Raw genomic sequence first — 13,844 nt, forward strand, 5'->3', positions numbered from 1 at the left:
ACTTCTATGAAACAGTTCAACACTGACGTCGACGTTTGTACAGAGGGCCGGAAGCTCATCTTTTTCTACGGAAATTTCCTCAACTCGAGTATGTCTTAAAATGAGATATTCAATGTTGCGTATCTATACATCCTTAGTTTGTTTTGTAATGATTTGCACAACGTTGTTATTTGATCAAAACAATACCGATTTCTAAATTATTGTATATTTGATACGAAAATTTAAAAGAATATACTAACATGCATAATATTTATGCATCACTATATATTTTATATGGGTTATATCATATAAAAGATAACATCAATGCTAACTAAAATGTTGCTTGTGTAACGGTCATAATTTGGCATCACAATATTTTGTTCGTACATGCTCCACACTCTTTATGCTACTTCATACTTCAGTAGCTCCTACTCATGCCTTCTTAAACACTTGTCATTTACATTTTAGGTAGAAGCTATCGTCTTTACAACAAGTATGTCGGGAACCAATGTCGGAGGACATTGACGACATAATCTGCCCAATGGAATACTGACACGGACATTCTATTGGTAGAAAGCTGGAAACAGAAGCCTTCCGGGATTATGAGAAGATAAGGGAGACCAGTAAAACAACAGGACAAGAAAATCAAGTTCGTTGACATTGAACGCAATTAAAACGCTGACAATGATTCAAATTTTTATGAGAACGATAGTGTTGAATCGGATAATGAAATTTCTGGACAGACGGTCAACGGAATGGCACTGAATGATGCTACCAAAACAAATGGAAACCATGAAACTCAAGTGAGAGACTCTGTGCAGCATAACGATTGAATGAATAGTGATCAATTGATACCTGTAGTAGAGGAACAAACAGAACATGACTGCGTTATTATTAACCCATTAGAAACCACAAAGGACGCGTTCAGAAATTTACCACGAACCGCAAATGTAACAGCACATCAAGATGATGCACCGTTCGAAGCGGATTCAAAACAATATAACGATGCATCCGAAACAACTCTGCCGTTTCCCAAAGAAGAAACACATGTTGGCATGCGTGAAACAGATGCCAACACAGAAAAAGAGATGCATGAACATGCTAAATCGGAATCTGCAAGTGAAGATGAAAGAATATCACTTGAGCAATCACATGGCTATTTACCTCCAGAGGTGGTCTTTTTGGAAAAGTAAATTCTTGCTCAGGTTATGTCTTTTCTCGATACATGATCCCCAAATATTTTATCATTCTGTTGAGGAGTTTACTCTTATGTAAACATTACAATGCCAGGCTTAATACATACCTCTTGATTTTTTGCAGATAACTGTATACGCTGGAACCCTAGCTTTCCAGGGAAACGACTCTCAAGTTTTGATGATTATAGACAAGCCCGTCACAGAAATGTTGGAGTCAGTAGGCGCTAATGCTGAGTTGGTGGCGTTTTGCAAACGGAAATACGGGGACACCACAATACTTATGGATGTCGATCTTTCGCTTATCATTAGCGTTATAGATGCGGTCAGATACAAGTATGTAAACTCGCAACGACTAACCATAATTTAATAATCATACTTATTTTGTCTAGTAATTTTAAACTAGCATAAATATGTGCATTATTACAAATTGTGAATTTTGACTGCCTTCTGGTATAAACGTTGCATTATACAAATATGCAATTATATACTTTATTTAAATAGTATTGATTTATAGGATGATATGTTTTCAATGAAAGACGGTTGTTATGATATTCTATTCTCGACATGTGTGCAGAGAAGCACTTGTGTTTACGTAGAAATCACTGATATGTTTTAATATCACATAATACAGCGGGAAACGCCCACGAAGGCGGGATTCACTCAACTGAAAAAAAAACGGGTGATATTCGATACATGTCGAGTTCTTTCTTAAATATCACATGGCTAACTTTTGTTCTTTAATTCATTTAGCGTATAATGTTCTTGAAGGAACTGTATGACTTTGGGGGTCCCTGCGTGCTAAATCTTACATTGACTTCAGCTGAAGATTTAAATTAAATAACATAAAGATTGCAATTACTATATCGTGATCTAAATTACATACATAATATGTACAGTAACATATCGGATTTAATGATCAGTGAATAGTACAGTTTGGGAAAACCCAAGTAATCAAAAATACAAGTACCTATATAGAATAAAAAGTAAAGTGATTTGCGTTAGATATATAGAGATAAAAAGTAAAGTGATTTGTATTAGATATTAATCCTATGTTGGTTTGAATCTTTTCTTAAATAGGTCCGTAATGACTGATCTTGTGCGCTCCACTGTTATCGACCTCATCAAACATGTGTCGAAACGAATGCGGAAACAAACGCTGGAGATGGCGTACGCGTTCTTGGGAGATATCTTCAGCGATGATGTTATCGCAAACAATATAGCAGGTTTGTTAGATAAATTGCAAATGCCCGTGGTAGTTTTCAGATGGTAAAAGTTGTGAAAGATGTTTAATGAATTTTGTACGAGAGTCATGATTGATTTGAAGCACTGTAGAAGAAGTGTCTGTTAGTGTTCGATGTGAGCAACGTTTTTGTTTCCCCGTGCAATAATTACAGGAGTATGTGTTTGCTGATCTGCAAAGACTTCTTCATCTTTCCTTAAATGGCATTATTGATTTTCATTTTGAACTTCAAACTGGAGATGGCGCACGCGTTCTTGGAACATACATTCAGGGAGGAAATGTAATCGCAAACAATATTATATATGCGTTAGATAACATCTAATGTACCGTGGTAGTTATAAAGCGTTTTTATGTTGTATAAAAATGTACACATTTAGATAAAGAGCAAGGACCGGTATTATGTTATACAACATATAATATCCATATACGGTCACATTTTCATAGAAACTTTATACTTTACCGATACAACCAATGATAACTTATTTACATGATATTTCAACCATTGAAATGTCAAGACGAATTCATACCACTCAACAATAATTCGCCTTAAAATTGCCTTAATGTACGTGAGAACACAAAGTATTAATATATAATAAGCATAAATCAGAAACGGCTTATTTAAAGAAAGATTATGCGTATATTAATATTTTTGTAAGTCATAAATCCGTGTATTAGTTTGTTAAATGCTCCATAGAAGTAACGATGCAACACCGTTTCGATTAAGTAGTAAATAGTCCATACAAATTATATGTAAATATTAAATACATTCACTTTTTAAAACTTTTTCAGATGACACATTTCTTTGCGAGTTTCATGAAGGCCTACTAAACGTCAATGATAAACTAACACCAGCAATAGTGGAAGAAATTCAAAAACGATGCGGGTTTCCGGGGCAAAAAATCGATAATAGTGAACGTTCAACAACGTGACCATCCTATTGAAAATACTGAGACATGTAAGAAACGAATGGCAGACATAAACACAACACTATTTGAAGCCATTCCAACAGATAAATGGTCTGTTTCGAAAAGTTCTGGTAAACATAAAAACGTTAGAGGAAGTATCGATTGATGGTATATGTGAGCCATACAAGTGTTCACTCGTGCAATAATAATAGGAAAAAGGGTGTTTGTTGCTGCGCAACATATTTCTTCTTTCATTTGGATTGCACCGTGATTGTTCTTTTTAACTTCGAAGAGTATACATATTAAATATTTTATTATCAATCATTATATATGTACCATAAATTGAAGTAATACTTTCTTGTAAACCAAATGTTACTAACTGACTTGTTCTCGTCCAATTATACACATATATATATATTTATTAATATTTATATACATATATATTGGTAAACATGAATACGTTATCAATTTAAACATGCTGTCTGTTAATCTTATCACGCCCCTATGCTTGCTTGATATTCCGATTTGCAAATAGGCTGTGACCAATTATATTTAAATCTTTCATTACTTTGCTCATGCTTTCGAAAAAGCTTTATATTAAATTATCAAACTTACACTTTATGGTAAACTTATTTATTAAAAAAAATGCGAATTCCATATAAGTTCAGTATAACGTAATAATGAGATTTATGCATCATTCAACCAATAAGTTCAACATTATTGGGTAAAAAAAGGCATTACATTAAACACAATTTCATTATAATGTGCATAATTTAAATTCATACACAGGATACGTTGTAAATATAATTGACATAAAGATAGCATACAATAAAGGTAAACACTACTTTGTTTCTTTGTCCACAAGAATAATACAAATATTAAACTGGGTATGACGTTAAGCTTGCAATGCCGCACATATTGCCTTTGTTGCGTGCTATGTAAATATACCCCTGCATACCCCAGTTGACGCCTGCAATAAAGACAAAAAGTACAGTTCATGCATGTCTACGAAGCAGTAAAATGCTCGAGTAAACGGTTGTTTTGATTTATTTACACAAGGGTGCAGAATGCGTGATTATTCAATTTGGGTGGCATTTCATAGTTTTAAAACAAATTAGCCTGAACTGAAAAAAATGTCATTTGAACGTAATATTTGATTTAAATGAAAATCGGTCGACCATTATTCATCAAATTACATGTATATATTACAAAAAGATAGGACAGCGACCTGTTATTCTTTATATATATATCCAGTGGAATCAATGCAATACAATCAAGACACAGAAAGACCTATTTTTTGCCTCTGCTATTTCGATCTATCCACTTTTATCGACGAAATCAAATCAAGACAAAAGAGGGCATATGTTTTCGATAGATCCACCGTAAGATACGCAATCTAATTGACAAAAGAAGACCATGGAGTAGCTTTATTTTTGCCCTAGTTGTTTCGGTAGATCAAGTAACTGCGACGCAATCAAATCCAGACAAAGGAAGACACAGATTTATCTCAAGCTGTTTCAACAGATCAAGTGAAATATGTTCAATTAAATCAAGATAAAGTAGGACCTAGGATCGATCATGTGTTATATACGAAATAAAATCAAGTCACCGTAGAAGATAAACAGTAATATAATATTTTACCCCAGTTGTTCCGGCAGATCCAGTAGTCCATGCCGTTCAGGGACCCATACCCAACCACCTGCAATGGATAATTAACGGAGGAGTTGGAGCATTGCGGGTCGCTGTATATGCCCTCCTGGTACAGTTTGAACGACGATCTTGTCGCGTCCACTTCCGCTAGCACAGGCGTGAGGTACACGGCCGATTTCATTGCCTCCTCGTCGCCTATTGGTACCTTTTGTCCTCCCGAGATCTGCAGCAATTAAGCGTTTCCAGTTAAGTTGTAACTGAATCACTATGATAAATTATCAATGACACTGGGATGATTATTTTGTATATGACTGAAATTCATTTCAAAATATTCAAATAAACGAATATACTTGGAATACCATGGCGAAGTATAAATAAAATATCGAGTTGAAGAAGGACGCGCTTGCAAGTTATTTAGATACACTAATTTTTTTAACGCAAATCATCTTAAGAACGTTAACATGCAACGAACATTCTAATAATGTTGAAAAGATGAGCTACCTTTGCAACGGCGTCACAAGAGCGGTTATAGCAGTGTCCATAAATCAAGGGATAGTCCTTATTGGCGCAAAGGCCGCCAATTTGTTGAACACAATCAAATGGATTATTGTAAGAGACTCCTGAGTAAGTGCAACAGTCGTACATTTCGGCGACACTCACTGTAACCAGGTCCTGGGTTTTTATAAAGTTAAAGCTCTCTACGCAATCTGTGAAGAGAATAAAATACATTTTTCAATAACTTGAGAAACTAATTAATTAAACATGAAATAATTGATTTTAACTTTGCAAGATGACCTGTGCCGAGTTGCTTAAAACAGATCAGTGATCATTAGAATGTAATTACACTTGTAAAATAAATGTGTTTTTTTACAAATGAATTTTAAATGAAATTTTGTCTTTATATGTATACACATATACTAATACATAGTGCCAGTTACGCGGTCTCGGTAGTGTTCAGACTATACTTACGAGGTCAATATAAAAAACGGGGTCTGTATACAACCCCACGTTCTAGGCACCTTTAATTACTATTATTATATTTATATATATTTATATATTTAAGTATGAAATAAGCACTGCTTTATACAATTGATTTTATTTTCGTTTGCAATTAATGTACTGTAAGCCTCATTGGCCGTACAAGGTTTGAGCATACAAGCACAGTTATACGAAGTTTATTTTTAATGCCATACCTCCGGCTGCATAGGAAAAGGCATCCAATGGCCCATATTCTCGTACTGGGGTCACTGCCCCTTTTGTTCTCCAATCCCAGGAATCGGGAACCAGTATGTCAATGAAAGATACTGTTTTATCGCTCGCGGGCTGGAATCGTAAGGTATCTGCCGTCGACTTGGAAGAGGCAATTTGGGCGCGTTCATACACCTGCAGGTGTTTCAACACAAGACATTCATACATGTGAAAACGATAATACCTTTCAATTTGAAATTTACATTATTGTTATGAATATACGATGTAGAGTAGTGCATTTTTTGTATTGCACGAATATCTATATTAAAAGTGTTAACGGATTGCGGGAGGAAATACTTTTCGTCGCTTTTTTGCTTTAGTGCTCTATCTTCATTTTGTTTCAAAAATGAGTTTTTTTATATCGCTGTGTTCTTGAGAACGAGATCTTAAATATGACGTAATCGAATTCAAGATTCAGCCGTCACAGAAGAGTTTTTTTGATTCCATTTTCAAATGCTCTATCTCCCAATTTTCGATTTCATTTTGCTCGATCTCCCTCATTTTTTACAAACGGGTGAATGCTGTACTGCACTATCTCCGGGACTTAGAGCAAAGTCACGCTCAGATTATCCATCAATTGCCAGATCTTTCTCCATACATAAAATTGCAAATAACATTAACATATTATTTACTAAAGTGAATGTATTTAATTATATTCATATTCTCCGTTTGCTGATAAACACCCCGGTATATTTTTGTCCACATACGTGCATAAATAAGTGAGAAAATAAATGTTAAACCTTCACATGCGTTTTTCTCCAAAAAATGAAAATGGTAGTTAGAGCACTTAAGCAATCAAGCGACGTTTTTGTATTCGAATTACTATGACATGTTTTCATGAAATGTGTTTATGTGATAAATCTACGGTGTTTATGAGGAGTTCCTGATCAAGTGTTTTTTTTTAAAGATGACCATTTGTTTAACTTAAGACTACTAATAATTGTTTATACGCAGCAAGATCGTTAACAATATCTTTCACACAATTTGCAAAAACTGCCGTTAAAAGGCGCCATTTTTTTTTAAATCTTAAGATAAATAAAAAAAATCGACAATTATCTCATCCGCAAGGATATTCAGTGCCATGCTGAAAGTTGAATCCTTTCGCGAATTGTGTTCTAGAGTAGTTACGCTCCCACGTTTGCCTATGTTTAAATTCGCTAACGCGACTTGGATACTTTTTCCCGTTCATTCGCATCCATTCTTGCCATGCTTCGTCCAGTGCTCTGTCCGAAAGAACCCCAGTAATATGTACACCGAGAATGGCGAACAGTATCTTTAGCAAATGCATTATGAACGATAGAATGCAATGGATTTATTCGCACGGGATATATATTATTATGTTATCACAAACACAATGCGATGAAATAATGTACTACTGTTTACATTTCAATAAATACTCATCATAAGATCGTGTATCGTCATTTGTGCTTGTGATAGTGGTTATATTATCTTTGTTTATGTTAACGTGTGAACTTTGTTATAATCATCAGTATATAGTATTATTATCAAAAGTAGTCCATCCGAAGTTATGTGATTTCAAATCACATGATCATGAAATTCAAAATGATATCCAGAAATCAGTTTTAAAACCAGTAAATTGTTTTTGCCTCTATTTACGCGAATCTTTGCACACAAACATAATTCTTATTCTTTTTTTTTCACATTTTCAAACCTTAAATTCACAACTGTGGTCATGGATAAAGGGACTTTTGGTTGTATGAGTGATAGTATGACCTTTGTCAAGCTTTTGTTAATTAGATGTTTTTAAATACCTGTACATGACTATCACCCATTTTTATTTAGTTATGCAAATTATTATAAATTGTTCATTTGGTCATTGTCGGCTCAGGTACTATATTTTAGTACCCCATGTACGATTAAGTATAGTAACAACTACCCGGGGTATAAACTAAAAAGTACCCCCAATTATTGTCAGTTGCCTTTAACCGTATTTTCCTTACCCGGGTACATGGCAGTATACTAAAGAGTACCCGGGGTACTTTCAAGTAAGGTACATGTAGTGCCTGAACGGACAACACCGGAGCCTGATCATATTGTGATTAGAAGGATGTTTGATCATCTAAATATGGTATTCTTCACAGGCTGTCTTTACTGTCATATATTTAGCTCACTAGCGTGGGAGCACTTTTAGCTTTTTGTCTTGGGTTTACATTAATTTTGTCAGAGGTAAACTACAGTGTATGGATGTCAGGTTTAAGTTTAAAGGATGGAAAAAGTATCCAAGGGTAATTCAGCTCAGTTTGTAGATCAGCATGCTAGTGTTCCAACTGTCATGGGTTCGAGCCCTATTCCGGGTTAACCTTTCCTCCAAGGTTTGCTTTGAGTATATTTAAACCTGTAGTTACCTGAACCATATTCAGTCATCATCCATAGAGGAATAATTATAAAAGTCTACGTGCTAAATATTTTGACTTTAAACAGAAACCATCTGGTCCGTATGAATAATGTTCAAGAGCCTTCTACTACTAAGTACTAGTAAAAGAATATTTATACCAAACTAATATTACTATCAGATTTTTTTATTCAATATAATACATACAATGTATACATGTATATGATCATACAACAAAGTGATTGTGCATAGCAATAAAATTCAGACATGTTATACAATATATGCTAATATATATATACTTTTTTTTGGTTTCCTTAAGATTAAAAAACACAAGAAAAAACAAACTGGATTAATATGTTTTTTCTTTGGTTGTTTGTGATAGGTGTTTTTTAAAGAGAAAAGAAAAGAACAACAGAAGAATAGTTATGAAAAATGATGAGTTGTATAAAGTGGGAAGAAAGCATACTGGACTTGTGTGTTTTGTTGGATATTCACAATGATCTTATAAGGTTGAAAAAAAAAATATACAAAAATATTTTTGAAAGATAAACTAACATTAGAGTGAAATGTATATAAGTGGACAAACATTATGAGAATTTAATCCGGTTCCATTTTTGTTCAAAGATTTGTAATGTGTCATTACTGAGGGCTATTTCTTTCTCAATCTGGATTTTTAGTTTAAGACTATGGACAAAAAAATTAAAATTTGGTACTCGTTTTTTGTACTTCATGTTAAAGATAAAATATTTCATCAATATAAGAATTATCAAGTTCACAATATTGATTTCAATGAGTAAATTCCGAAACTTACATTAAAGAAAGATAGTTTAACGTTTAGTTGCTGTTGTTCAAGAAAAGATACTAATTGATTCCAAATAGGCTGGATGTGTTTGCACTCCCAAAAATGATGTTCTATAGTTCCGATATTTTCACCGCAGAACTCACACAGATTTGAGTTAGATAATTTTCATTTAAAGAGATATTTATTTATAGCTATAATTCTATGAATGTATTTATATTGAACATTTCTCAGTGTGCTTTCAATAGTTGCTTTATATGGCATGGTAAATATGTGTTTCCAATTAAGTTCATGTTCTCCGAAAAGGACTTGCCATTTATTTTGGGTTTTGGAGTTTTATGAAGGGTTCTTAATTTGTAGTGTGTATAATATTTTATTCGTTTTGTTTTTTCTTTCAAGTATGTTTTCTACGAATGTTGTTTGAGTACATGGTGTATTATTTGTATTGATTTCAGATTTAATATGTATGGGTATGCTTTTGATTAGTGAGTAGTACTTCAGAAAATTATTTGAAGGTATTCCGTATATGTAGCATATATCATCAAAATAGTAGAAATCCTTATAATTGGTCGACATATTTAATGCTTCGTTCAAACCAATCTTAATAGAAAAAACGTCTTATTGTTTGAAGTTATGTCTTTATTGTTTCATAAAATAGTTTTACTGCTGGTTTGGGTTTCTAGGTTATGAGTGACATCACTCGATGCTGATAGAACATCAGACAGAAATATGTTTTCGTTTGCAATTTCATGTAAGATAGTATTGCTGATGTTACATTCAAAGAGAAAGGAGTCACCATATTTTTTTAGGATTTTCTGGTAGAATAATTTCCATTTACTCGTATTGGTGTTATCTAGGTATCTTTTAATCCAGCTGCATTTGATTGCATTCAAGAATGAGTCAATGTTTGTTAATTGGATACCTCCATTTTCTACAGATTGAATTAACTGAGTTCGTTTTATTTTATCAGGCTTACCGTCCCATATGAAATTAAATATTGCTGATTTTACATCGTTAATAACATAATTTGGTGGATTTGGGAGAACTGTAAATACAAAAATTAATTTAGGAAGTGCAAACGTTTTCAATACTGTGTTTTTTCCGATAAGTGTAAGTTTACGGTGATGCCATGTTATTTAGGCAGTATGTTTTTAAAGACTGTATCCTTTTCATTATTTGTTAAAGTAATTCCTAACGTTGTGGCTTCATCGGATGTCCAATTAAATTTCATTTCTTTTTTATATTGGACATTACTTTGTTTTAATTTACCTACTCGTAGCACAGTGCATTTACTTTTGTTTAGTTTAAGACCCGATGTCATTCCGTAAAGGGTTAGCGGCTATATTAGGTTATGGAAATAATCGTAACTGTCGTTTCAAAAATAAGTTGCATCGTCAGCAAATAGGGACTGTTTGATTTCTTCGTCAGGTTCTAGTGATATGCCTTTTATGTGTTTATTTGATTAGATGTGATTTGATAGATACTCGATGCAAATAATAAATAGCGATGATGAGAGTGGACATCCTTGTCGAATCCCTCGTTCGATGTTAAAACTGTTTGAAAAGAAGCCATTGTTAATTATTATACTGTTAATATCGGTATAGAATAGTTTGACCCATTGAATGAGACTTTCACCAAAGTTCATATTTTCTAAGCAAGAGAACATTAATGAATGATCAAGCGAAGCAAATGCCTTTTCAAAGTCTGCAAAGATATTAGACCAGGATTATTTGAATTGTTGAAATAGTTTATGCATTCTTGGATAAGACGAACGTTTTCACCAATGTAACGTCCTTTTATGAAACCAGATTGAGATTTTGAAATGATTGATGGTAATATTTTTTATTCTGTTTGCTAAACTTTTAGTTGCAATTTTATAACTATTGTTTAGTAAGCTAATTGGGCGCCAGTTCGATAAGGCTTCTAAGATTTTTCCAGGTTTTGGAATGAGTGATATTATACCTTGTTTTCGAAGCGTAGTTAGGTTTTCATTATTATATGAATAGTTTAGTGAATTAATTAAATGCGTTTTGATATCTTTCCAAAATATTTTATAAAACACAATGGTGATGCCATCAGATCCTAGACTATTGTTATTTTGCATTTCTTTTAGTGCCAATTCACATTCATATTCATTTAGTAATCCGTCACACAATAGTTTTTCTTCTTGATTTAAAGCGTGATGTGTATTTTTAAAAAGTGTGTTATCTTCAACATGTTTTCGTTTATAGAGGGTTTCGAAAAATAAACGTTGTTCTTCTAGTATATGAGTTCTGTTTGTTATATCTTCGCCATTGACTACTCATTTGTGTACAGTTTTTTGTTCAGTTCTACGTTTTTCGATGTTTGCGAAGTATTTTGTATTTTTTTCATTGTGTTCAACATGCTGTGCACGCGCTCTTAGTATTATTCCATTGTGATGTGTATGATAGATTCCATCCAATATATTTTTTTAATGTTATTTCATTTTCAATGTCGGTGGTATCATTTGAGTTTGTTTGATGCAATTGTTTTTCAAGTGTTTCAATGGTTTTGATGGTTTCAGTTTCAAGTTTGTGTGTTTCTTTTTGTTTAAATGATGTGTATCTAATTGTTGTGTTACGTATATTTCCTTTAATTACTTCCCATAAGGTGTTTGGGTTTGCATCGTTATTAGTTTGAACTGTATTTAATATTTCCTTTTTTTGTGTTTGATATTGTGTATCTAATAAGATGCTGTTGTTAAATATAAAGTATCCTGGGCCTCTTTCATGTTGTATATTGTACAGTTTAAGTTCAACTAGAGAGTGGTCAGTCATAAATCCTGATTTTATGTTACATGTGTCAATAATGTTGCAAAGAGACTCAGATATTAAAAAATAGTCTAATCTACAAAATATTGTTGGTTTTGATTGCCAGGTGAATTTGCTTTCGTTTGGATATATTGTACGCCAGCTGTCTATCATATTGTAGTTTTCAATTATGTTACTTAAATCTTTTCTAGTTCTATATTTAGGATGATTATAAAGGTTTCCCTTCTTTTTATCTAATAATGGGTTAAGAACAGTATTGAAATCACCACCGACTATAATGTTATTATCTTGGTTATTATTTATAAAGGATTGTAATGTTTCGTAAAAAGTGGAATCATCTATGTTAGTGCCGTAAACGTTGATTATTGTTTATTGTGTTTCGTGTATTTTAATATCTATACTTGCTTGTCTGCCGATTATTATTTCGTTAAAGTTATCGACTGTGATCCCTATATTATTTTTTTTAGAAAGGCAATGCCTTGTTTATTAGTATGTTGTCCACTGAGATAGATGTCTCCGTCCCATTCATCTTTAAAGGTTTGTGCTAAAGTATATGCCAAGTGACTTTTTTGTAATAGGCATATACTATATTTTTTTCGTCTAACCATTTGAAGATTTTTATGCGTTTATCTTTATTGTTTAGCCCTTTTACATTCTTAATACATAGTTTAATCATTTAAAATGGTGAAGGGTGTTGTAAATGATAACTTGTGTGTGCTTGTCCAGTTAGTTTCAATTTTAAAACATGTCCAGTTGCTTTCTATTATGAGACATATAATCTCCATACATGGAAACAAAAATAGAAAACAAAAATTAGGGATACAAGAGGATGAATATTCCATAGAATGAAGAAGTTAAAAGAAGTAATCACAAAGGTGAAAAGAAACCACAAAAAAACGACTGGTCCCCAATGGAGACATAGACAAAAAGCATTAGCATTATCTACGTATAGTGGATAGAAGCAAATAAAACACACAATAAACCAAGAAAAACATAAAAGTAATAAGGCCAATATGTGTAACGGCAGCTTGGCTGAACATTACAAAATAAACAGACATATGCAATCAGTAAATAGTTAATTTCATAATTATTTTTTGAAAAGTTATGTTTAAATAAAGTATCTTTCGAAGTATTTTTAAGTAATTTTTTTTATATACAATATGTATAAGATTTGTTGTTGTCTCATTCCCCTTTTTTAAATGCAGATATAAGCTTATACAATGTTATTAAGAAATGAATAACTTCTTTTTATTTATAAAAGAAATCAATAAATGTACTTCGTTTAGAATTCTTATGGAAGATTATTGTTATTTTCATGTGATCATAAGTGCATAACAATAACGTATGCTTGACATAGAGTATTAACAAATTTTTACATGTAATAGTAGAATTAACTAAAAGAGCTATTACGCGCTGGTTATTGGATTGTTGGTTAAAACTTTGCACAATGAAGTTTGCAACAACGGATGTCAATCTGAGGCAGTAACAAATAGGATTGTTTTTTCAAAGATTTTAAGATTAACATGGAAAAAAACCAATTAAGTTTCATACACATGGATCAAAGATTTGGCAAATTAATAAAAATAATTGTTTTTCAAATGTTTTTAGATAAACATAGAAAAAAACCAAATACGTTTCGTACCCATGGATAAAAGTATTAACAAATTAATGAAAACATATGT

The 13,844-nt window shown here is 32.6% G+C and overlaps 2 protein-coding genes across 2 annotated transcripts; one reads left to right on the forward strand and one right to left on the reverse strand.

The window, feature by feature from the left end:
• The first annotated feature begins 734 nt into the window (after positions 1-734).
• Positions 735-3,981, forward strand: LOC127872230 (uncharacterized). Its single transcript, XM_052415559.1, has 4 exons — positions 735-782; positions 1,300-1,508; positions 2,253-2,398; positions 3,205-3,981. Exons 1-4 carry the CDS (start codon positions 735-737, stop codon positions 3,342-3,344), a joined length of 543 nt encoding a protein of 180 aa, XP_052271519.1. The 3' UTR covers positions 3,345-3,981.
• Positions 3,982-4,017: 36 nt separating this feature from the next.
• LOC127872231 (cathepsin L-like) lies at positions 4,018-8,011 on the reverse strand. Its single transcript, XM_052415560.1, has 5 exons — positions 7,991-8,011; positions 6,164-6,353; positions 5,472-5,677; positions 4,962-5,193; positions 4,018-4,290 (listed from the first exon to the last, which is right to left on the reverse strand). The coding sequence occupies exons 1-5, from the start codon at positions 8,009-8,011 to the stop codon at positions 4,199-4,201; spliced, it is 741 nt and encodes a 246-aa protein (XP_052271520.1). The 3' UTR covers positions 4,018-4,198.
• Positions 8,012-13,844: the final 5,833 nt, after the last annotated feature.

This window comes from Dreissena polymorpha, chromosome 3 (assembly GCF_020536995.1).
Source record: "Dreissena polymorpha isolate Duluth1 chromosome 3, UMN_Dpol_1.0, whole genome shotgun sequence".
Taxonomy (NCBI): domain Eukaryota; kingdom Metazoa; phylum Mollusca; class Bivalvia; order Myida; family Dreissenidae; genus Dreissena; species Dreissena polymorpha.